The sequence below is a fragment of the Hyla sarda genome, chromosome 1, assembly GCF_029499605.1.
Source record: "Hyla sarda isolate aHylSar1 chromosome 1, aHylSar1.hap1, whole genome shotgun sequence".
NCBI lineage: Eukaryota > Metazoa > Chordata > Amphibia > Anura > Hylidae > Hyla > Hyla sarda.
The window spans coordinates 327,827,614-327,853,638 of record NC_079189.1 but is presented as its reverse complement, the minus strand read 5'-3'; the positions used below and the strand labels follow the sequence as shown (position 1 = coordinate 327,853,638).

Here is a 26,025-nt window from a genome sequence, read left to right as displayed (position 1 = left end):
AAACACCTGTAGGGTATTAAGGTTCACATTACCCCTTGTTACGTTCCCCGAGGGGTCTAGTTTCCAAAATGGTATGCCATGTGTTTTTTTTTTTGCTGTTCTGGCACCATAGGGGCTTCCTAAATGCGGTATGCCCCCAGAGCAAAATTTGCTTTCAAAAAGCCAAATGTGACTCCTTCTCTTCTGGGACCTGTAGTGCGCCAGCAGAGCACTTTTCACCCCCATATGGGGTGTTTTCTGAATCGGGAGAAATTGGGCTTCAAATTTTGGGGGGTGTTTTCTGCTATTACCCTTTTTAAAAATGTAAAAATTTTGGGAAACCAAGCATTTTAGGTAAAAAAAAATAAAAAATGTTCACATATGCAAAAGTCGAGAAACACCTGTAGGGTATTAAGGTTCACATTACCCCTTGTTACGTTCCCCGAGGGGTCTAGTTTCCAAAATGGTATGCCATGTGTTTATTTTTTGCTGTTCTGGCACCATAGGGGCTTCCTAAATGCGACATGCCCCCAGAGCAAAATTTGCTTCAAAAAGCCAAATGTGACTCCTGCTCTTCTGAGACCTGTAGTGCGCCAGCAGAGCAATTTTCACCCCCATATGGGGTGTTTTCTGAATCGGGAGAAATTGGGTTTCAAATTTTGGGGGGTATTTTCTGCTATTACACTTTTTAAAAATGTAAAATTTTTGGGAAACCAAGCATTTTAGGTAAAAAATATATAATTTTTTTTACATATGCTAAAGTCGTGAAACACCTGTGGGGTATTAAGGTTCACTTTACCCCTTGTTACGTTCCCTGAGGAGTCTAGTTTCCAAAATGGTATGCCATGTGTGTTTTTTTGCTGTTCTGGCACCATAGGGGCTTCCTAAAGGTGACATGCCCCCCAAAAACCATTTGACGCTCCTTCCCTTCTGAGCCCTCTACTGCGCCCGCCGAACAATTAACATAGACATATGAGGTATGTGCTTACTCGAGAGAAATTGGGTTTCAAATACAAGTAAAAATTTTCTCCTTTTTACCCCTTTCAAAAATTCAAAAATTGGGTCTACAAGAAAATGCGAGTGTAAAAAATGAAGATTTTGAATTTTCTCCTTCACTTTGCTGCTATTCCTGTGAAACACCTAAAGGGTTAATACACTTATTGAATGTCATTTTGAATACTTTGGGGGGTGTAGTTTTTATAATGGGGTCTTTTATGGGGCATTTCTAATATGAAGACCCTTCAAATCCACTTCAAACCTGAACTGGTCCATGAAAAATAGCGAGTTTGAAAATTTTGTGAAAAATGTCAAAATTGCTGCTGAACTTTGAAGCCCTCTGGTGTCTTCCAAAAGTAAAAACTCATAAATTTTATGATGCAGACATAAAGTAGACATATTGTATATGTGAACCCCAAAAAAATATATTTTGAATATCCATTTTCCTTACAAGCAGAGAGCTTCAAAGTTAGAAAAATGCAAAATTTTCATTTTTTTCATCAAATTTGGTGATTTTTCACCAAGAAAGGATGCAAGTTACCATAAAATTTTACCACTAAGTTAAAGTAGAATATGTCACGAAAAAACAATCTCGGAATCAGAATGATAACTAAAAGCATTCCAGAGTTATTAATGTTTAAAGTGACAGTGGTCAGAATTGCAAAAAACGCTCCGGTCCTAAGGTGAAAAAGGGCTCGGTCCTTAAGGGGTTAAAGGGGTACTCTGGTGGAAATTATTATTATTTTTTTTTTTTTATCAACTGGTGCCAGAAAGTTAAACAGATTTGTAAATTAAAACAAAGATTAACCACACCTCAAGAATACTACCCTAGGGTACACAGTGAATAATTGTTTGAGACATAAAGTTTTGAAAAAAAGTGCAGATTTTATTAAAACAATAAAAGCCTAAATGGTTAAAAATATCAGAGCAATGTCAATGTTATCTTAAACTGTCATTGGGCCCTAATGACAGATTTAGAAAATATGAATATATGTATAGCAACCACCTAATATAGAATAATCTATAGATGTAAAAAACAAATGCAATTTTTCAACGGTATATAATGATCCGGAGTCGACTATTAGTCCGGCACCTATGATGAATAAAAAAGGGCTGATAGTCCGGCACTTGTAATGGAAAAGGCAAAGTCACTTGATGGACTGATGTATAGGTGTATAAAAAGCTGCCCACAGTTGTTAGACAAATGCAAAGTTCAACCTCACCCTGGCTGCTGGTCCCGTACTGCGACGGGCCGATAGTTGAAATTCTTGTGTTGGCTGCAGCAATCCCGGCGTGAGAACCTGGATGGATATGGGCTCCGGCAGGAGACTCTCTCGGGAACGGTCCGTGGTATCGGCAAATACCTGGATGTGTATCGGACCTTCGCTGGAGAGATCGTGGCTGGGTTCTGGTATTGCAGGCAGCAGGTTGGTAATACGCTCAGTGGGAGAGGATGTTTGATGAATGCAGCAAGTGGTGCACAAAGTTCTGGGCCGGCTTCAGTCTAGGTGGTGCGTGCAAATTGTGCTCTGTTCAGATTAGATATCAGCCTAGATGGCAGTCTACAAGCCTAGGCCTAATACTGCTGTAATTTGCTTCCTGGTTTTGCCTATCATGCACAGGTTATTTTTGTTCCATTAATCAAGAACATATGTGCACCCACCATATAAAGGCTGCACATTCATTATTTCCTACATTCGCCTACTGAGGAAGGGGTCGTTTTTAGCACCCTGAAACGCGTCTAGGCTGATATCTAATCTGAACAGAGCACAATTTGCATGCACCACCTAGACTGAAGCCGGCCCAGAACTTTGTGCACCACTTGCTGCATTCATCAAACATCCTCTCCCACTGAGCGCAGTACCAACCTGCTGCCTGCACTACCGTCGCAGTACGGGACCAGCAGCCAGGGTGAGGTTGAACTTTGCATTTGTCTAACAACTGTGGGCAGCTTTTTATACACCTATACATCAGTTCATCAAGTGACTTTGCCTTTTCCATTACAAGTGCCGGACTATCAGCCCTTTTTTATTCATCATAGGACTATTAGTCGACTCCGGATCATTATATACCGTTGAAAAATTGCATTTGTTTTTTACATCTATAGATTATTCTATATTAGGTGGTTGCTATACATATATTCATATTTTCTAAATCTGTCATTAGGGCCCAATGACAGTTTAAGATAACATTGACATTGCTCTGATATTTTTAACCATTTAGGTTTTTATTGTTTTAATAAAATCTGCACTTTTTTTCAAAACTTTATGTCTCAAACAATTATTCACTTTGTACCCTAGGGTAGTATTCTTGAGGTGTGGTTAATCTTTGTTTTAGTTTTTACCCATTTGGATTGGTGGGGATCAATCCTTTAACCACAATAACCTCGAATACCTGGTTGTGAGCTGCACACATTTTTCTAGATTTGTAAATTACTTCTATTAAAATATCTTAATCCATCCAGTGCTTATTAGCTGCTGAATACTACAGAGGAAATTCTTTTCTTTTTGGAACACAGAGCTCTCTGCTGTATCACGAGCACAGTGCACTCTGCTGACATCTCTGTCCATTTTAAGAACTGTCCAGAGTAGGAGAAAATCCCCATAGCAAACATATGCATACAGACAGCATACTGAGGTAGGGGGCGGAGACCTGCACAGTGAGGCCACGCCCCCTCCCTTTGAGAGGAATTCAGACTAGTGAGCTAAATTAAAAGTGTAATAAAAAAATAAATAAATAAAGATGCTAGACACATAAAAATTAGATGTACATGGTCAGGATTAGGTACTGAGTGATATATTAAAAAAAAATACTAGTCCTGCTGTGTCCATGCGTCATCACCTATATCATGGACACACTTCCTTGATTGACAGCTGTGAGCGCAGGGCTCACACCTGGAGGAAAAATCCTCCCACTGTCAGCTTGTGTCCTGCTAATGTCAGTGAGGACAAGCTGGGAGTTGTAGTTTTGCTAATGCTAGGGGAGATGTGAGCAGACAGCATACTGAGGGAGGGGGTGGAGACCTGCACAGTGAGGCCACGCCCCCTCCCTTTGAGAGGAATGCAGACTAGGGTGCTAAATTAAAAGTGTAATAAAAAATAAATAAAGGTGCTAGACACATAAAAATTAGATGTACATGGTCAGGATTAGGTACTGAGTGATATATAAAAAAAAATGTTTTTGTAGGATCTGACGGATACGATTTAAAAGGGTACTCCAGTGGAAAACTTTTTATTTATTTTTTTTTTTTTTTTTATCAACTGGTGCCAGAAAGTTAAAGAGATTTGTAAATGACTTCTATTGAAAAACCTTAATCCTTCCAGTACTTATTAGCTGCTGAATACTACAGAGGAAATTATTTTCTTTTTGGAACACAGAGCTCTCTGCTGACATCATGACCACAGTGCTCTCTGCTGACATCTCTGTCTATTTTAGGAACTGTCCAGAGCAGCATGTGTTTGCTATGGGGATTTTCTCCTACTCTGGACAGTTCTTAAAATGGACAGAGGTGTCAGCAGAGAGCACTGTAGTCATGATGTCAGCAGAGAGCACTGTGTACCAAAAATAATTTCCTCTGTAGTATTCAGCAGCTAATAAGTACTGGGAGGTACAAATTTACAAATCTGTTGAAATTTCTGGCACCAGTTGATTAAAAAAAAGTTTTCCACCGGAGTCCTTAAGGGGTTAAAATAAAGAAAAATATTTGTACAGTAACAGCCAGTACATAGAAGTTTAAAAAAAAAAAGGAGTCCTTAGTATTTGAAGTAAAATATTTATGTTTAACCTCTTAAGGACCCATGACGTATGCATACGTCATGAGTCCCGGTCCTGCGATATAACGCGGGGTCACACGGTGACCCCGCATCATATCGCGGCGGGCCCGGTGTCATAGTGAAGCCGGGACCCGCCTCTAATAGCGCGCGGCACTGATCGCTGTGCCGCGCGCTATTAACCCTTTAGCCGCGCGCTCAAAGCTGAGCCGCGCGGCTAAAAACGAAAGTAAAAGTGCCCGGCTAGCTCAGGGAGCTGTTCGGGATCGCCGCGGTATAATCGCGGCATCCCGAACAGCTGTAGCACAGGAGGAGGTCTTCTTACCTTCTCCTGTGCTGTCCGATCGCCGAATGAATGCTTCAAGCCTGAGATCCAGGCTTGAGCATTCAATTGCCGAAAACCCTGATTGATCCATTCCTATGGAGATGGATCAATCAGTGTAAAAGATCAGTACATGCTATGTTATAGCCCCCTATAGGAGCTATAATATTGCATAAGAAAAGTGTAAAAAAATCATTAACCCTTTCAATTATCCCTTCCCCTAATAAAAGTTTGAATCACCCGGCATTTCCAAAAATAAAAAAAACATTATGTAAATAATAATAAAAATAAACATATGTGGTATCGCCGCGTGCGGAAATGTCCGAATTATAAAAATATACCGCTTTTTAAACCGCTCATTCAATGGCGTACGCGCAAAAAAATTCCAAATTCCAAAATAGTGCATTTTTGATCACTTTTTATACCACTAAAAAGTGATCAAAACGTCTGATCAGAACAAAAATCATACCGCTAAAAACTTCAGATGACGGCGCAAAAAATGAGTCCTCAAAGTGCCCTGAACACAGAAAAATAAAAAAGTTATAGGGGTCAAAAGATGACCATTTTAAACGTATACATTTTCCTGCATGTGTTCATGATTTTTTTCGGAAGTGATACAAATTCAAACCTATATAAGTAGGGTATCATTTTAACCGTATGGACCTACAGAATAAAGATAAGGTATCATTTTTGACAAAAAAATGTACTGCGTAAAAACAGAAGCCCCCAAAACTTACAAAATAGTGTTTTTTCATCAATTTTGTCGCACATTGATTTTTTTTCCCGTTTCACCGTAGATTTTTGGGTAAAATGACTAATGTCATTACAAAGTAGAATTAGTGACGCAAAAATTAAGCCATTATATATAATTTTAGGTGAAAATTTTTAAGAGTTATGATTTTTTAAAGTTAAGGAGGAAAAATTGAAAATGAAAAAACGGAAAAAGCCCGGGTCCTTAAGGGGTTAAAAGTACATAGGTATACCATGTATAAATATATGACTCTTTAGTATGTTATGAATATGTAGATTACTTTGGTATATAAGCAAAGTTTTTTCAGTATCATAGCCTCACAGTGTCAGTGCCACTATTATGTCAGATCCTTTTGGTTGCTGATAAAGAGTAGATTTCCTTAATATAACATCCTTTTTCTGTGATGTAAGCATGTCTCCTGTCTAGTCACCAGATATACTTGTAAGGGTAGCATATTGTACAGAGGCCATGTCTCCTTCCTGACACAGACACTTATGTCACTCATTGTGCCTAGACTTATAGTAGAAAGTGACACTTACAGTAAAACTTCAAAGCTCTCTTGTGGCAATTTATCATTGTATGTAGACTGTATTATTGCTCTAAATTCGTTGCTGTTACTTTTTTGCGACTTTGGGAAATGGAAATTTCCTTTATGGTAGGATCACACTCTATTTTGCTGCTGTGAGTTTTTCTGCCTATTGAAGTCAATGAGTAGGAAAATATGCAGCAGCAAAATACGGCACATGTGACCATACCCTTAGGATGTATTCATGCGTACAGTATCTTGCACATATTTGATGCTACAGATTTCAATGTAAACGAAATGAATGAACACTGCATCAAATATGCGAAGAGTATTGTACATGTGAATCCACCTTAAGAGTAGGATCAAACATAGCAGATATGCAGCATATTTCAGGCTGCCTAAAATCCGCTGCATAGTGTGAAATATGTTGCATATTCTTCTATGAGCAGGCACACAGGGCAACATATGGCAGCCTTGTAAGTGCAGTAAAGTTTGGAGGCGGGCAGTAATGTGTAAGCCCACCTCCAAGCCTTTCTACACACTCTGCTGCGGCTGTAAAGTCCTGTGTGTCTGCTCATAGGAAAATGTGCAGTGGATTTACACTATGTGTGACCCTACCCTAAAAGAGGTTTTCTCCCACAGGTTTTTTTCTGATGTTTTTTGGAAAGCTGTTACTGCAGTTTTTGAGCCAAAGTCAGAAGTGGATCCATAAGGGAGGAGAAGTGTGAGTCCTTCCTTTATATGTCCTATTCCTTTTGAATACACTTCTGCCTTTGGCTCAAAAACTGCAGTGGCAGATATCCAAAAACTGCCAGAAAAAAAACCTGTGGAAACTTAGCCTTATTCATATGAGACTGTTCATGTCAATGACTGTTCGTGAACATTTTTGATATGGCTGGGACCCCACAGTCAATAAAACATTGTTATGGGAGAGCCTCTGTAAGGGCTGTGTATCTAGTATCCTATAATGAGGTTACTGACCATTCCCTAGAATTGTTAGGCGTTCTGTCCAGCATTGATGAGGTTATTGGTGGCTAGAGACTCTGGAAATCATTGCTCAGCACAGGAAGGAAATGCTTTCATGTCCCAGTTATTCCCAGTTGCCATCAGCTGCTCTTTTATTGCATCATTCATAATCTGGGGCTATAAAATGATGGGATCTTACTCTTTAAATAACTATGTTCATAGATATCCAATGCTTGGAAAGACCAAAGTAAAACTTTATTGAGACTAGGACTTAGCAGGGGGATAAATATGATATAAATTGCTGTAGATGCATTCAGTAAAGTAACATGTACATGGTGAAGTGTATATTACGTTTACTGAACTATTTGTTTCCATAAATGTAGCATAATTAAAGGGGTACTTCACTGGAAAAAAAAAATGTTATCGTCTGATGCCAGAAAGTTAAACAGATTTGTAATTTCTTCTATTTAAATTTTTTTACTCTTCCAGTACTTATCAGCTGCTGTATACTACAGAGGAAGTTCTTTCCTTTTTGAACTTCCTTTCTGTCTGACCACGATGCTCTCTGCTGACACCTCTGTCCATTTTAGGAACTGTCCAGAGTAGGAGTAAATTCCCATAGCAAACATATGCTGCTCTTCACAGTTCCTAAAATGGACAGAGGTGTCAGCAGGGGGCACTGTGGTCAGACAGAAAGGAACTTCAAAAAGGAAAGAAATTCCTTTGTAGTATACAGCAGCTAATTTACAAATCTGTTTAACTTTCTGCCATCGGTTGATTAAAAAAACAAAATGTTTTCCAGTGGAGTACCCCTTAAATGGTATAATTATGGTCTGTGTTTACATGCTGTGGCTAAATACAGCATGTGCAAATTGAATAATTTGCATAATCTCGTTAAAATGTGCCATTTTTACCACAATTTGTATCATTCAGGGCAAAATTGCATACAGTAATTAGCTGCAGCGTGGGAACAAAGCCTTATACTCTCTGGCCATTAAGTTCACCTGTTCAATTGCTTAAAGGGGTAGTCCAGTGGTGAAAAACTTATCCCCTATCCTAAGGATAGGGGATAAGTTTGAGATCGCGGGGGGTCCGACCGCTGGGGCCCCCTGCGATCTCTCTGTACGGGGCCCCGGCTCTCCGCCGAGATAGCGGGTGTCGACCCCCGCACGAGGCGGCGGCCGACACGCCCCCTCAATACATCTCTATGGCAGAGCCGGAGATTGCCGAAGGCAGCGCTTCGGCTCTGCCATAGAGTTGTATTGAGGGGGCGTGCCGGCCGCCGCCTCGTGCGGAGGTCGACACGCCCCCTTCCAGCGGGCTGTCGGGGCTCCGTACAGGAGATCGCGGGGGGCCCCAGGGGTCGGACCCCCCACGATCTGCAACTTATCCCCTATCCTTAGGATAGGGGATAAGTTGCTCACCACTGAATCACCACTGGACTACTCCTTTAACACAAAAAGCTAATCAGCCAATCACAGGGGAGCAACTCATGCATTTAGGTATGTAGACGCAGTCAAATCCTTATTGGTACAAATGCCAAATAGGCCTGCATTCATTGATTGTCATGATGTATCTTGGTGTATACTCTCTAGATATTAGATCCCAATGACTTTTTAATATTGATTCACAGCCAGCATATTATAGATGTGGTTAACCTGCCCAGATAAACACGCAAATCTTTAGACTGTGTGAGTAATGTAAAGCCTGCCGCCTTACATGATCTGGATCATGTCTAACATTTGTACAGAAAAGCAACACAAAAACAAAAATGTCTTTTAAAGACCACTTTCATTTAGTGCTTTCTGACTTTGTATGAAAAGTCATTGCAGACATTGTTTCAACATATTCCTTATATAAAGGCAATGTGTCATCAGCAAATGACATTGTTAAAATCAAGTTTTTATAATAAACATATTTTTGTGAATTTATTTTTATTTATTTTTTGTTTCTCCTAAAATCTTGCAATTTTTATTCTGTCCACTAAGCCTAATAATAAGACACTTATTATTAAGACACTGGTTCTGTGGAGAGCTTTTTTCTTCAATATATTTTTCACTATCATCGTATACATGATTCTAATAAAACACTTGTGTATAACAAGATAACACAAGATTCACCATTCACAATAGGTGATGGTCAAACCTCTCCTTCAGATCATGCCTAGAAAAGGGTTTTGTAGAAGAACTATGCAGGCTGTACCTACCTATGGCCCATATGGTTGCTGCAATGTATATCTCTGAATGTTATTGACAGCAGCTTAATATGGCTACCTCCTGCGGTTCCCTGCTGCAGGATCTTGTCATTTATGTTTAGAATGCCGGCTTTGGGCCGTTGTGGTGGTGACGTCACGCCATGCACCCTCTATTCATGTCTATAGGAGGAGGCCATCAAACCCCCTCTCCTAGACATGAATGCAGGGGCATGGTGTGACATAACTACAGCTGCCCAAAGTCAGCATTCTGAACATAAATGTTCAGAATGCCGGGGTGACGGCCTGGTGATCATGGGGGTCCGAGCAGCCGGACCACCCGCGATCAGACATCTTATCCCCTATCCATTGGATAGGGAATAAGAAGTCTAGGGGTGTAGTACCCCTTTAAAGGGTTGTAGAAAAAGCATGTTTAGCTGTTTGCTGATCTCTGAGACCAGTCATCGTGTTGGACCTAGAGATTTTTGATCTAAGTAAGATCAGTGACATCAGAGACATTCTGCTCTTCAGTGTGCGTGTGTAAGGCACGTAAGACGTACCACCATTGACAGTTTTGGCTTTACCCCTTGTGTGATAGTAGATATCTAGGGGCAGAGTACCCCCTTGTTCTTCTCATTCTCCAAAGTTTCTACTCTGCTGAAAGACCCAAAGACCCCAACTTTTTTTTTTAAATAAACTGGTGCCAGAAATTTAAGAAGATTTGTAAACTACTTCTATTTAAATATCTGAATCCTTCCAGTACTTATCAACTGCTGTATGCTCCAGAGGAAGTTCTTTTCTTTTTGAATTTCTTTTTTTGTCTGACCACAGTGCTCTCTACTGACACCTCTGCCCATTTTAGGAACTGTCCAGAGCAGGAGCAAATCCCCATAGCAAACCTATCCTGCTCTGGACAGTTCCTGACATGGACAGAGGTGTCATCAGAGAGCACAGAAAAGAAATTGGTCAGACAGAAAAGAAATTCAAAAAGAAAAGAACTTCCTCAGTAGTATACAGCAGCTGATAAGTACTGGAAGGAATAAGATTTTTAAATAGAAATAATTTACAAATCTGTTTAACTTTCTGGCACCAGTTGATAAAAAAAAAAAAAAAAAAGTTTTCCACCGGAGTACCCCTTTCCTGGACTTAGTACACACTGTTCCTTAGTTTTGTTTAATTTAACTTTTTTCCTCCTAAAATGAATGACACTCTCACGCTCCTCTTGTTTTAGTCAATTATCTGATAAGAATGGAGTTGCTGGAGGGGAAAATGTTTGACCGACAAACACTTCCGTGTTTAGATGTCCTTAGGGAACAGAATTCATAATTATTTGCTGTAGCTTTCTTCTTTTTTTTTTTTTTTAATGAAAGCGAAGCTTCAATGTAAAATAGTTTATTTTGAGGAATGTACTTGTACATGTTTAGCTAATTTGTCTTTTATGTAAGGCTTTTCTTGGGGAATATAACTAGAAAAATGCTGCTATGCTTACCCACTGTATTATACTGCCAGAAGTGTTAAAAGGGAAATTATATATATATATTTTTTTTTTAAATAACTGAGTTTGAGAGATTCTGCCATTATAATAACATTTTCCTGATAAACCTGACATGTACACAAAAGGAGTGTGGCTCTATGTATGAAAACTTTATCCAAGGCACAAAAAATACCCAATTTTTGGCAAAAATTTTGAGGTATTACAGTCACAATTGTAAATTTAGTTTTAGGTAAAAACCAAACCTAATGTTACATAATGTGTAAACAATTTTAATGTATCAGTGAGTTGTGAAAAGGTGAATCAGTTTACTTTACCTATTAACAGGTTTAACACACTTTATTTATTTACGGTATTTGTCCTTCCATGTGTTTCTACAATCTTGCATTGCCCTTTTATCATGAAAGTAATTATTTACCTTGTTTCCTATAATAAAGGCGGAACTTGCTTAGTAATTTTCAGGAGTAGACCATACCCGATAAGGGGAGAATTTATGGTGGAAGTTGTGAAAATACAGAGTGAATAGTGCCCCAAGAGTCAGAAAGTTTTCCTGCCTTTCTGCATTGGGACAATGGGATAGAAACTAGGCATGTTATGGTAAAATAATTGGTGGGATTTCATTCTGTTCTACACATCTGTAGGCACTCCTCATACAGCTATATGGTGCTTACATGAACACCAGTGTTGTCCACCAGGGAGAGCAATAGTGTAAAACGCCATGAGACCCGAGACTGACACGTCACATGGTCTATGACAGATGTCTTATATTTCCATATGGAAAAGTGTCATACATAAGGAGCAAAGACTCTTATCTGTATGTATGAAAAAGTATCTGGCAACTCTCTGAAGTGGACTAGATCTTCTATTGGCAACAATTGAACTTGTCAGCCTACATTTACATTTTGCATAATTTTTAATCTATGACTTGCCGAGAATGTTTGCTTCAACCTCCCCAGTAATTTTATATGTACTGAAAGCCAGGGGTCAAGTCCTGGAAAAAAGTGTTGGAACTCTTCCACATAAGGGCTGGTCCTGCAGGACACCTGGCAGTGGGAACCGTGTTCCTGCTGTGGAAAAAGTGCAGGAACTCTATTCCCACGCGCTCCTGCAGGACTTGAGCATTATATGTGCTAGGCACTTGGTCAGTTTTAGTAACATGTAACACCGCTAGGTGACACCTTTTTGGATCTCCACACTTACAACTCTCCATTGTGTATTATTATAGAAATTATAAATATTGGCCCTCAAGCACAGAGATTTTTTTCTTCTTTTTGTGTTTTTTTTTTTTTTTTTTTTTTTTTTTTGCGAGCAGCAGAGGAAGAAAATTAACTAAATTAACTAACTATATTTCTTATATCGACTTGTTAGATTATTTCTTTTAATTTCTGAAAACGAGCTAACTTATTAGTGTGAACTGTACCTGTATTTTTTTTTTTTTTTTTTATAAATGTGATTATTATTTCCTTGCCAGGGAATGCATCTTTAGATTGGAAATGCATGGGTGATTTGTTCTACAAATAGTGCCACACTTGTCCACAGATTGTCTGTCTGTTTTATTGCAATGCAGCCCTATTAGCTTTACTTTACGTAAGCTGATATGCCTTTTTCCTTCTCTGACTATTTAGATCTGTTTTCATGTAGAATCGTAACAGTCTTCTTTTTCTTCTTCCCCTACAGGAGCCTTTATCATTTGTTGGACTCCGGGGCTGGTTCTGTTATTACTTGACGTGTGTTGTCCACAATGTAATATTCTGGACTACGAGAAGTTTTTCCTACTACTAGCTGAATTCAACTCTGCTATGAATCCTATCATATACTCCTACCGAGACAAGGAAATGAGTGCCACATTCAAGCAGATCCTGTGCTGCCAGAGAACGGAAAACACAAATGGTCCCCAAGAGGGATCTGACCGTTCCGCATCCTCGCTTAACCATACCATTTTGGCTGGTGTGCACAGCAACGACCATTCTGTTGTGTGAACTGGGACAAAGCAGGTCATGTGCCAGGAACATGTAGGCCGTATTGGAGTCTGTGCCTCACTGCTGAATGCTGCAGAGCCAGCATAAGGACAGGAACACCTTTTATTACTATTCCTGAACTCAACAGGCTAACTCAGAACTAGAGAAAATGTCAACTATAACAAATGAATGTCTAATGCTACACAATAGCGGCTCAGCCACATAGAACATGTTTATGAACTTACCACATTTAAAACTGCCATGTCTGTAGAAAAATAGTTCATTACAAAACAAATAATAAAAAAAAAAAAACAGTATAATCCATGAAATAAAACCATCAGCATGCCTGTGATGGACACTGTTTTGGAGTGGTTTTGTTAACATTTGTATAGCTGCACTGCCTTAAAAGAAAAAAAAAGAAGAAAATAGATATTTTTCTAATATAAACAAAAGCATTGTGCTAGTTTTTGTGTGTAGTATTTCTCTGTTTATATGATGTTTTATTTTATAAATATATAATTTTGTTATTTTATTTTGTAGATGAGGCATTTGTAAGAATTTATAGAAATGCACAAAGCCTGTCATAACCTCTAGACAAATAAATAGGATTCCAAGTAGTCGAGAGAACATTTGTAATGTGAACTGATGTGATCGTAGGGGCTGTGGAACAATGATTCCAAATTAGGTAGGGATGATATTTATCAGTTTTTAGGTTTGTAATGGTTTTTGAGGGACCATACTACATGGCTACCTGATGAGTTAAAAAGGGCAAGATAACTTAGATCCTTCCCTTTGTAGTGCCAAACGTTTTGGCATAGTGTAAGTATTTTCTTGACGAATATATGGATTGTGCCTGTTTCTAGACTTGTTTGCATATTTATATTTTATGAAGTCTTATGAAATAGAACCCATGGGATGTCTGAAGAAACTCTGGTTGTGCCTATCATTACTTATTGGTGGATCCATTTTTTTGCTGGAGAACTATAGGGGGTTGTAACAGCTGTGATCACACCTACACCCAGGAGTAGAAGAACACATGAAAGGGAGATAAGGGAGTTTGGTGGTCCTGTTACAGATTTTGCACTGGGGTCAGCATTCTTCGTAGCAAGACACTCTCAAGGGTAAGCTCTTCCTGGTTTTCAAGCAACATGAAATATGGTAAGGGATAATAAGCACTGTACTTTTCTGTTCCAGTATTAGGCTTTATTCACATCTTGTCAGAGCTTTATGTCAAAGCATATATTAGGAGTGTTCCTTAAAATATACGTCCATATACAGTATGGATGTTAAAGAAAAATTTACACTGAGTGGTATACTCTTTTTGCGGTTGCTCTGTGTAAGCAGTCTGGCGTACTTTTCGTTACAATAAAAATAAAAAAAAAGCGTGGAAATACAATATCACCTGAATATATAGTAACACTCTCTTTTTGCCAAGTGAATTGAGGATTTTTCATTGTACATATTAAAGCTTTTTTGTTAAACTGTAGCTAACTTGTAGCCAATCTAAGTTCATGGAACCTGCAAAGCCACTCACTGACTGCAGCAGTGTCCTGCCTCAGTCATTGATTGTATGCAAATGGTCATCACCATTTGCATACAATCATACAATCTCAGTCATTGATTGTATGCAAATGACCGTGGTTGGTAGCAATATTCAGATTCCCAGCACTCACATTATGCCTCAAGGTGTTTTATTTACATAAGGCTGTGAGTGATTGGTTGAGCAGGTGGCAGCTGTGTCCCATCTCAGTGATCGGCTCAAGAGGCTCCAGCAGTGTCCTGCAGCCTCCTCAGCCAGTCACTGAGGTGGAAGTGTCCCATCTCAGTCCCTGGCTGAGGAGGCTGCAGCATTGTCCTGTCTCAGTGATTGACTGAGCAGGCTGCAGTAGTGTCCCATCTCAGTGATTGGCTTAGGAGGCTGCAGCAGTTTCCCATCTCAGTGATTGGCTTAGGAGGCTGCAGCAGTGTCCCATCTCAGTCATTGGCTTAGGAGGCTGCAGCAGTGTCCCATCTCAGTCATTGGCTTAGGAGGCTGCAGTAGTTTCCCATCTCAGTGATTGGCTTAGGAGGCTGCAGCAGTGTCCCATCTCAGTGATTGGCTTAGGAGGCTGCAGCAGTGTCCCATCTCAGTGATTGGCTTAGGAGGCTGCAGCAGTGTCCCATCTCAGTGATTGGCTTAGGAGGCTGCAGCAGTGTCCCATCTCAGTGATTGGCTTAGGAGGCTGCAGCAGTGTCCCATCTCAGTGATTGGCTTAGGAGGCTGCAGCAGTGTCCCATCTCAGTGATTGGCTTATGAGGCTGCAGCAGTGTCCCATCTCAGTGATTGGCTTAGGAGGCTGCAGCAGTGTCCCATCTCAGTGATTGGCTTATGAGGCTGCAGCAGTGTCCCATCTCAGTGATTGGCTTAGGAGGCTGCAGCAGTGTCCCATCTAAGTGATTGGCTTAGGAGGCTGCAGCAGTGTCCCATCTCAGTGATTGGCTTAGGAGGCTGCAGCAGTGTCCCATCTCAGTGATTGGCTTAGGAGGCTGCAGCAGTGTCCCATCTCAGTGATTGGCTTAGGAGGCTGCAGCAGTGTCCCATCTCAGTGATTGGCTTAGGAGGCTGCAGCAGTGTCCCATCTCAGTGATTGGCTTATGAGGCTGCAGCAGTGTCCCATCTCAGTGATTGGCTTAGGAGGCTGCAGCAGTGTCCCATCTCAGTGATTGGCTTAGGAGGCTGCAGCAGTGTCCCATCTCAGTGATTGGCTTAGGAGGCTGCAGCAGTGTCCCAGTGGGCAGTTTTGCAGGGATGACACCTCACAGGAAGAAAGTTGCAGAAGTCTCAAGTAGGGTCCCAGAGGCATCAGAATGGGAGCAGCTGGGGATCAGGGTAGGTGTCCAGACAACACATTTTAATATGCAGAGGAAATTTTATGTAATGACAGCAGAAAAAATGAAGCTCTGGTATTCCTCATAAGATGCTTAGCAGGAAATATTACCTGCAGATCTAGTGGTTCCATTTATTATGAACATTTGTACATAGTGGTTTTTATGTCCAAACGAAATCTACAAAAAAAATACATTCTTGAGTCTTTTCGCCCTCGTGCCCTGGTAGATGTATTTCATTTAACCTGGGATATAAGCTACATTTGTTCATTTGTATTTATTTAACCACTTCTTCTTTTCATAGGAACAGACTGATTTAATATTCTAAAATGGCCAGTACTATATGATAAACAACATATGGCAATACTTCAGCAGTTGTTAACTTTTATGTTTTTATGTTCTGGACTCACATTGAAAGTAGATTTTTGGGGGATGGATACTTTATTTGATGAATTCATTTCTAGAGTTATTGAATTATGTCATTTGTAATTGTGACATTTTGCAATTTTTTAATCTAGAGGGAACCAAGTGATCATTGATCACATAATTGCACTAGCTAAATGGCAAAATTAAAGGGATTGCTACAGTGGTACTGTAATAGTTATATATAACAAGTAGCTGGCTAATTGGCATGGTAAAAATGTATGATGTAGAGATTGGGCATTTATTAACTGTCCTTCTATAACACTTTAAAAAAATATAAATATATACCCTGGTTTTAATAACACAAGGGTAATTTTGCTTTCTGTATTGTATATTGTGCACTACCTGAGCAAGTTGGCAGTATATTTCTAGGCTATATAGTTACTGATCCTGAGTATTCAACCACTGGGGTCCCTATCAGGACATAGAGTGTTATACAAAGCGCTGTGGATCCCTCAAAATTTTATCCTGCTCAACATCACTACCATCCGGGTATTATGCAAGTTCTACAAAATGTAGTTAAAGGGGTACTCCACCCCTAGACATCTTATCCCCTATCCAAAGGATAGGGCATAAGATGTCTGATCGCGGGGGTCCCCCGCAATATAGCATGCAGCACCCACCTGTATCTGCTTCCGGCAACGCTGGAGGTTCTGGCTCCCGACCACGGGAACGGAAGATCGTAACGTCACGACTCCGCCCCCGTGTGTGATGTCATGTCCCGCCCCCTCAACGCAAGTCTATGGGAGGGGGCTATATTGCAATCAGACATCTTATCCCCTATCCTTTGGATAGGGGATATGTCTAGGGGTGGAGTACCCCTTTTATGGTGATAGGTTTTAATATAAATAGGAGTGGTTCTCTGCAAAGAAAATGCCATTGGGGCCTTAGCCCCTTTCTTTTTATATTCATTGGGGTCTATATGGTTTAGACTTATTTGCAGTTTATTGGAAGAGAGAACAGCAAAATTAAGCATGTTAGGGATGAACATCACATGGGGGTTTTCTTTGAATTCCTATGTCATGCATAACCCCTTCAGGTGCTCCATAGTGTTGTTCTCATTTAAATGCCACCATATACAAAGCTGTTATATTTTACATCAAAACATTCATAATAATGATTATTTTCTTGTGCAAATAAGTAAATGGTGCCCTGGAAAAAATGGTTCAGTATAGACTGAATAGCTCATCCATCAGACTTTGAAGGATCTCTCGTGTTTGGCTTAAGGTGTTTGTCTTCTTTGTTGGATGTGCCTAAAAGCCTTACTGAAAGGGACAATATTGCTTTTCTAACTAGTCATTCATTTGTGTGAATGGACCTTAGGTCACAGTATAGGCTATAGTGATAGAACGGATGTGGTTTGCTTTGTGTCCCATACTTTTATAGCTTTTTTTTTTCTCAGATGCAGCATAATAAACTGAAATAAAAAGCTGATATGATTATAAATATGAAAACACAATAAAAGCAGAGGCATATTAGGGCTGTGCTGTACATACTTGGGAAATGACAGAAATATTCTATTTTAACCCTTTTGTGTTGATGGCGCAGGGAGTATATGTGGCAGGCTAAAAGGTAAGCCTGCTCTGTATGCCGCACAGCAGGTGTCAGCTGTATAATACAACTTATACTCTGCTGATACAACTGGGATCGGAGTAGTGACTTCAGCATCTAAGTGGTAAAACAGTCATGAGACTACCCAGGGCCATATTTACAGCTCGTACTGCGCTGGACACTCAGGCTGAATATACCATATTATTTTGGTGATTCCACAAGCGTCAGAATATTTTCATAAAAATCAGATCTTATTTGCTGCAGTTCTTACCCAAGTGAATTCAACCAAAGAGGGAAATCGATTACGGTATCTTCCTTCTGGCCACAACATGGCATCAGCAGCTACATCAAAAGTATTTAATATTTATTTTACTCAGTGAAGTGCTATCCCTCTCAATGTAGAATAAAATAAAATAAATTGTAGCACCAAAGGTATAAGCTAGGCTCACACCACCCCTCTATATTTCCATAGTTTGGCTTAGTCATAGGAGCAAGACAATGAAGATATCAGCAATGAAGGGTTTGCTGCATTTTGGTGCTGCCCAACAGACTCCACATATCCAAACCTTCCTTACACCAGATCTGTTTCTGCCTTTATGACAACAAAGAGCAGACTTTGCTGTACCCTCTCAATAAATACTCCAGTCATCTGAATGGTGAAGAAATGAGCAAGGAATTAGGAACTGTGCTGTCTGCAGGTGTTTGAAGAGACTGTTTGTTTCTGTTTCTATTTTCGGAAATCATACAGACAATAAATGGATCGGTGGCTAAGTATGCACACTGTTGGTCTATTCACTCATACAACATGGAAACTCCGGTCTCATGGTTAGTGGGGGGCCCAGCAGTCAGAACCTTCACAATCAGCTTGTTACCCCATATTAGGGATCGACCGATTATCGGTATGGCCGATATTATCGGCCGATAATCACGATTTTGGGCATTATCGGTATCGGCAATTATCTTGCCGATAAGCCGATAATGCCCCCCGCACCGCCCCCACCGCACCGCGACCGCCACCCCGTCGACCCGCCGCACCGCACCGCCGACCCACCGCACCCCCCACCGTGATGCTAGGCCGTATACCGGTATGTATTTTTTCCCATACCGCTATACCGGTCGGGCCCCTCCTCCACCCTCCCAGTCAATAAAAAAATTAAACTTACCCGTAATGGGGGTGGTCCGGGCCATCCATCCATCGTTCCTGTAGCGTCCGGGGGCGTTCCGGGTGGAGGGTGGTCCGGTCCGGGCTGTCCTTCTTCTCCCACGGTCTTCTTCTCCACTCCGGGCAGGCTCCTGCCTAGTACGCTGCATAGACGCCGCTACGCGGTGACGTCAGGTGCGTCGCTGCGCACGGGCGTCACTGCGCAGCGACGTCTATGCAGCGTACTAGGCCGGAGCCTGCCCGGAGTGGAGAAGATGACCGCCGGAGAAGGAGGACAGCCCGGACCGGACCACCCTCCACCCGGAACGCCCCCGGACGCTACAGGAACGATGGATGGATGGCCCGGACCACCCTGACAGGTAGGGGGAGAGAAGCTGGTGGCGGCGGCGGCCTATGGCCCCGCAAAAGCCACTGCAGATCATTGATTTAAAGCGCCCGCTTTAAATCAATGATCTGCAGCGGTGTCGCAGGGGGTTAAATAGCCGATAACTTATACCGGAATATCGCTATAAGTTATCGGCTATCGGCCCTAACCTGCACCGATTATTGGTATCGGCCCTAAAAAAGCAATATTGGTCGATCCCTACCCCATATGCACTTTTTATCTTGGGTATAAGAGATACAGAAGTAAAAATCACCCCCAGGGTAAATAAACCACTGACAATTGGAAGGCTGTTAGGAAGATTGCCCAATACTTTTTTTTAGCATTTTTAAGGTAATGTGCAATCCTCCCTAGTGAGGGTTCTGGTCTAGTGATAGGTCTTCTTTTCAATGAGAATTTGAAATTAACATTGTTTTTAGGTTGGTCCGAGAATGTCAATGCCATATGGGTGGTCCGAGAATGTCAATGCCATATGGGGGATATGTGTGGAGGTTCTGATGGATTTTATGACTAAGCTTGAGGATGTAGGAAGTGACCTCCTTTAATGTTATGGGTGATCAGAGCATAAAGGAGAACAATGGTCTGTATTCAGAGCTCAAGTCCTGCAGGAACGCGTGGGAACTGAGTTCCTGAACTTTTTTCACCGCAGGAACACCGTTCCCATTAGCAGGAATCTTGTAGAACCAGCCCTTGAGTGGAAATCTTGGGTGAGTTCCCACACTTTTTTTTACCCAGGACTTGACCTCTGTCCGTATTGATGAATGTAAGTTCACAGGTAGGAAATTGATTATATATACGGTAATGTAGATCATTAGATCATTATAGTATGTTTAAAGGTCTGGGTATGAGTATATCAGTCAAAAAATCTTGTGGGGGACAATTTGCAAGAATATTTTTTAAACTTCAAATTATACACTACTTTATACTAGTAGTATTAGTATTGTGAAAATGTTCTTCATCCTATTGTGCTCGGGCTGTAAAAAACAAAACAAACATTAACTCGCCTTCCCCCGTTTTCCCTGCTACCCGAGCTCTTTACATGACACTGCACTCAGCCTATCACCGGCCAAGGTGAGACATCGCTGCGGCCAGCGATACGCTGCCGTAGGACAAGCCGTGCACACAGAAGAAAGGAGACTGAACTGGAGGACTGAAGAGCTATAGCGTGGAATGGAGGAAGGTGAGTTAATGTTTGTTTGTTTTTTGCAGCCTGGGCACAATAGGATGAAGAAACTAACATTACTAACACTTCTCCTCACTCAAACAGGATATTGTGTGCGTTCTCTGTTCATTCCCATAAGTGCATCAATTTGTTTCTTATTAAAATTAATAGAGAAAATAACCATGGCAAACAAACTGTAAGTTTCAGCAATTTTGTTTGCTGGTCACATTGTCCAGGGAAGAACCAGGACATAACCAATAACCCGCTAGTAAAAGCATAACTAAGTAAATTATATACACTACGAAGTTTATAGCGAGGTGGCTAATGGGCCACTAAATACTTTTTTTGCTGAGAGTCTCTTTAATTTTTTTTAACCTTACCTTGCTAAGTTTGATCTACTAAGATAACATTTTTATATTACTATTCTACTTTTTTTTTTTGGATACACATTTTTAGGGACCCCTAAAGGGAATCTATCAGCTGTACATGTTGCTAATAGCTGCAGACACCATTGGATAGCTGTTAAAGGATAAAAGTAAATGGTACCTTTCCTGGAGCTAATGGTCATGGCCAAATGTATAAAAGTGCTGTTTTATTTCTCAGGTAAGTGTCAAGGAGGTATGGTTGGGCAGCTTAAAGCGTACCAGTCAGATCAAACAAAAAAAAAAATTTTTAATATATCACTCAGTACCTCATCCTGACCATGTACATCTATTATGTGTCTTCCACCTTTATTTATTTTTTTATTACACTTTTTTAATTTAGCTCACTAGTCTGAATTCCTCTCAAATGGAGGGGGTGTGGCCTCACTGTGCAGGTCTCCGCCCCCTCCCTCAGTATGCTGTCTGCTCACATCCCCCTAGCATTAGCAAAACTACAAGTCCCAGCTTGTCCTCACTGACAGTAGCGGGACACAAGCTGAGTGGGAGGATTTTTCCTCCAGGTGTGAGCCCTGCGCTCACACCTGTCAATCAAGGAAGTGTGTCCATGACATAGGTGATGACACATGGACACAGCAGGACTAGTATGTGTCCAAGCAGGCAGGAGGGCAGTTATTTGACTGGCTTTTTCAGTATGAAATACTGAAAAATTTCCATTGAAAGCAATTGCAAAACCTATTGATTTTGCATGCTTTACAAGATATCAAAAGTTTTTGTATCTGGCAGTGCCTTTTAAGTGTCAGAGTCTGGCATGGCTCCTTACCTGCCCTTACCTCCCTCCCGCTCCTTGACTGATGTACAGAGATTGGTATATCAATAGTAGTTCAGTCCTAACCTTCTTGACACTGAGAAATAAAAAGGTGATTCTATGAGTACGGCAACCACCATTAGCTCCAGGAAATATACAGTACCCTAACAGATATTCAATGAGGTCGGCTGCAACAGATAACAGATTTTCTTTAAAATAATGTAAAATTATAAAATTCAACTTTCAATAGCTGAACTGCGTTAAAAAAAGGAAAGTTGACTTGTTCTTATGGCTAAAGACAACTTTATTTCTCAGATAGCTTTGTTACTTGTGTCCAGTATATAAGTGGCTTTCAGGCTTGTGTACAGCCAGCAGCTGTAGTCATTATCAAAGGGTTATTTGTTTTTATGAATTGTTTTTTATATTTCTTAATGTATGCCAATTAATACAGAAAAGTAAATGGGTACTCCACTGCCCCAGCGTCCGGAACGTTTAGTACCGACTGCTAGGTGTGGGCTGGGGGGGGGGGGTCCTGATGTTACGGCCACATCCCTCGTAACACCAAGCCCCCTCAATGCAAGTCTGTGGGAGGGGGCGTGTCTATAGCCGCCACACCCCCTCCCACAGAGAGTGTGCATTGAGTGTGTGGTTGTTGTTTTTTTTTTTTTTTTTTTTTGCTCCATCCAAGTTGTGTTCTTTGATTGGTGGTTATTGGCTTCAGTAAATATGCAGATTATTCTAATAACTATTTAAATACATCAAAATGCAGGCAAAAATTACACAGAAAACGCAATTCAACAGCAAAGTGAGAACACAGCCTTATACTTCAACTACTTTAAATATTAGGTATTTCACCTTAATAACTATTGCTAGAATCCTACTAGACCAAAATGTTAAAGGAAACCTGTTTGGGGGAGATAAAAATGTATATAAAGTAAGTGACACACAGGAATATGTGTGTATTGGGGGGGGGGGGTGTAAATAATCAGAATGAAGCATGGTCTGAGATGGTTAAGAAAACCGGAATGCGTCTTCATGTTCAATGTAAAACTCAAACTTATTGTGGTTTATATTTAACTCTGAATTATAGCACTTTTTTTTTAACCATTTTTCAAAATTCTATGTTTACATTGTGAATGACAGATACAAGAAATAAAGTGTTGTTTTCAAATGGATTTGACTTATATATATATATATATGCCATTGTCTTTAAAGAGGTATTGTCACCTTCATGTCTGTTTAAGAAGCCACCGCGCACTATGCAGCACTACTGGTCTCAGCAGGCAGTAGCTGGCATGCCTAAAGCAGCAAGTATTTCTTATTAAATCGTTCTTTTTTGAGGAATACCTGTTGCTTCAGGCATGCCAGCTACTGCCTGCTTGGACCAGTAGTGCTGCATAGAGCGCGCTCGTTTCTGGATTCTTAAAGGATCGATACATGTCAAATTTGTTCTTCCCCAGCTAATGTCCTGACCTGTCACAGGTAATTTAAAGGGGTATTCTGGCTTTATACATCTTATCCCCTATCCAAAGGATAGAGGATAAGATGTATGATCGCTGGGGACTCCCGTGATCTCTGTGCAGCCCCCAGCATTCTGTGCCGGGCACTGCCTCACAGACGGGGACATGATGTCACGGCCACACCCCCTAGTGACGTTACGCCACGCTCCCTCCATTCGTCACGCCCCCTTCCATAGACATGAATGGAGGGAGCGTGGCCGTGACGTCACATCCCTGTCTCGGAGGCAGCGCCAGGCACAGAATTCTGGGGGCTGCACCGAGATCGCAGGGGTCCCCAGCGGCGGTACCCCTGCGATCATTCATCTTATCCCCTATCCTTTGGATAGTGGATAAGATGTATAAAGCCGGAATACCCCTTTAAGGATATTTTTCCTAGGTCCCTGAGATTGCAACAGTGTTTTACTGTTCTGTCTCTCTAGTTTCTAGCCAAGCGTGTCTCCTGGCCACATCTGCCTGTCCTCTGTCCTGACCTCCTGACTGGTTACTGTTATAAGAGAACCCAGCCTGCCCTGACCTCACCCTTTCTGACTGTGCAATTCGTCTTCTGCTTTCATACTGTGCTTTGGAATAGTCAGCTCCCATTAACAGAGCATACTCTGAAAGTAGCAATCTGTGATTCAGTCCAGATCCCAGTATAGGTGTTAAAGGGTTAATACCTGGGAATGTATTAGACTTCCTTTCTCAGTTTAGTTCCAAGTCTAATCCATTCCAAACCAGGGAGCCTTAGGTCACAGGTCCTCTGTAGCCTGAACATTGTTGTATATGCTGGATGAACTTGTGATGTTACATGTGATTCACAGTTTGTCTAAAAGATTGAAAGCTCCAAGTTAGAATATATTTTAGACCTTCGCACTCCTCAGCTTCATAAACTTGGCTATTAATAAAAGAGTATCCATCTTAAACAAACTCTTTATTTCACGTGTGCCTATAAGGCAATGTCCCAACTACTTTTATTAAATTACTTCCAGATGTTTTTATTATGTAGAGATGTTTTCTTTTTAGCAATACATCACTGCCTCTATATAATGTCTACATAGAACCCGGGCCAACATTGGCATTATAGTAACGGTGGTGTCACAAGAATCGCTGACACGGTATAAAGTGGAATTAATACATTTTAATGTACTTTTCGGCAATTAATGTTTTTAGTGACAAGCAAAGGGGAGAATTCTAATGTTACAACAAGAATGAATTATAATTTTTATTGCAGTATTTTGGAGGCCAAAATGTAAAACTCACATCAATTTGGAAATTCATGGCTACATGACAAAATGTACTGAGAAATAGCTCAGGAACCTTACACAGAGATAACTGCTTGGCTTAAACAGGTTAATGGGGGAGATTTATCAAAACCTGTCCAGAAGAAAAGTTGCCCATAGCAACCAATCAGATCACTTCTTTCATTTTTAACAAGGCCTCTGCAAAATGAAAGAAGCAATCTGATTGGTTGCTATGGGCAGCTGGACAACTTTTCCTTTGCACAGGTTATAATAAATCTCCCCCATTGTGTCTTATAGGATGTGATGGTTCTGTGGTTTTTTTACATCAGTTGTCAGCCTGCTAAGCCTGTCATTTTCCAAGTGTCAATGGTTCTTCTTTCTACGGCTGTTTCTTTATTGTTCCTTACTGTACATCAAAGGTCCGATTGGCTTCTAACTATGCCTTTGATCATAAATACTGTCTACTCTGGTCATATAGACAAACTCAATGATAGTGGAGCAAACTCTTGACCTGTACCTTTCCTCATGGAGCCTATGTTATCATAGGAGGTTTAATATATGTTTAAGAGGGTTCACAGATTCACAAAAATAAATAAAATAAAACATGTATGGCATACTCACATGTGCCTCCTGTGTCTGTTTCTGTGATTTTTTTTTGTAAAAACTCCTTCTTTTAGGCGCTAATGTGCACTTGTGGTCGGTGCTCATTAGCGAAGCGTTCCTACCTAACCTCCCCTCTGAAACCTAACAGGCAGTCAGGGGTGTGCCATATACTGCCGCGTATAGGTACACCTGAAATAAATAGAGGGCAAAACTTCATTATGATAAACAAAAGCGCTTTATTAATACAACAATGTTTACAAAACCAATGACTGAAAGGCCTGGGCCATTTCGGATTGGGGATGTAGCGCATGTAGGCGCTGGATCTCCATCGACCCAGCTTGCGGATTACATGTGCTGGGATACCCTGACGCGAAGCCGCGGATGCTGCCCCACTGCGCAGCGAGTGTCCTTAAAAGACAGACGGATCCCCGCCTGAAATCTTTATCAACCCGCGTATCTGCTTAACAAACTGCGCCGTGGTTAGCACGATACCCCTAAACAATAATAATGGTTCCGTTTTCATGTCGCCATGTCGTGAGGCAACTAAGTCGTTCAGAACTCGTACCGGGCACCACCTGTGCGAAGTAGCGAAATACTTGATAGAGATGACTTGCCCGGGCAGGGACGTCTTTGTACTGCATAGCTCGAGAACGTAATGATCGGTACACCAGTAAAGTTGACACAACTTCATACCTGCATCAGTCACTGACCTGACGGTAAACTCCCCTGGTCTTAGGAAGCCATAGTAGCCCAAGAACAGGGCTGCTTTCAGACAAATACTGTCCTTGGGACCTAACGGTGTCTGTCTAAGGTATCGGCCAGTGACTTAAAGAGATCGGCAGACAATGGTTGCCGAGCATGGGGTTTAATCCCTTGGCTCCTTTGAATACCTTTTAATGCGGCCTTGATAGCATGTGAAGAAAATAAAGAGTCTTTGCCAGGATGTGAAAGTGTGATAAAGTGCTGGATCCCTGATAAATATAACTTGATGGTGTTGT

At 41.0% G+C, this 26,025-nt stretch overlaps 1 protein-coding gene across 3 annotated transcripts in view; it reads left to right on the top strand.

Annotated features, from left to right (window-relative positions):
* Positions 1-13,807, top strand: part of LPAR1 (lysophosphatidic acid receptor 1) — a 144,124-nt gene extending 130,317 nt beyond the window's left edge. For all 3 annotated transcript variants that reach the window (XM_056519397.1, XM_056519403.1, XM_056519413.1), the window contains one exon: positions 12,671-13,807. In XM_056519397.1, the coding sequence (XP_056375372.1) occupies positions 12,671-12,972 (302 nt within the window). In that variant the 3' untranslated portion in view covers positions 12,973-13,807. The remainder of the gene's footprint in view (positions 1-12,670) is intronic.
* The last annotated feature ends 12,218 nt before the right edge of the window (positions 13,808-26,025 follow it).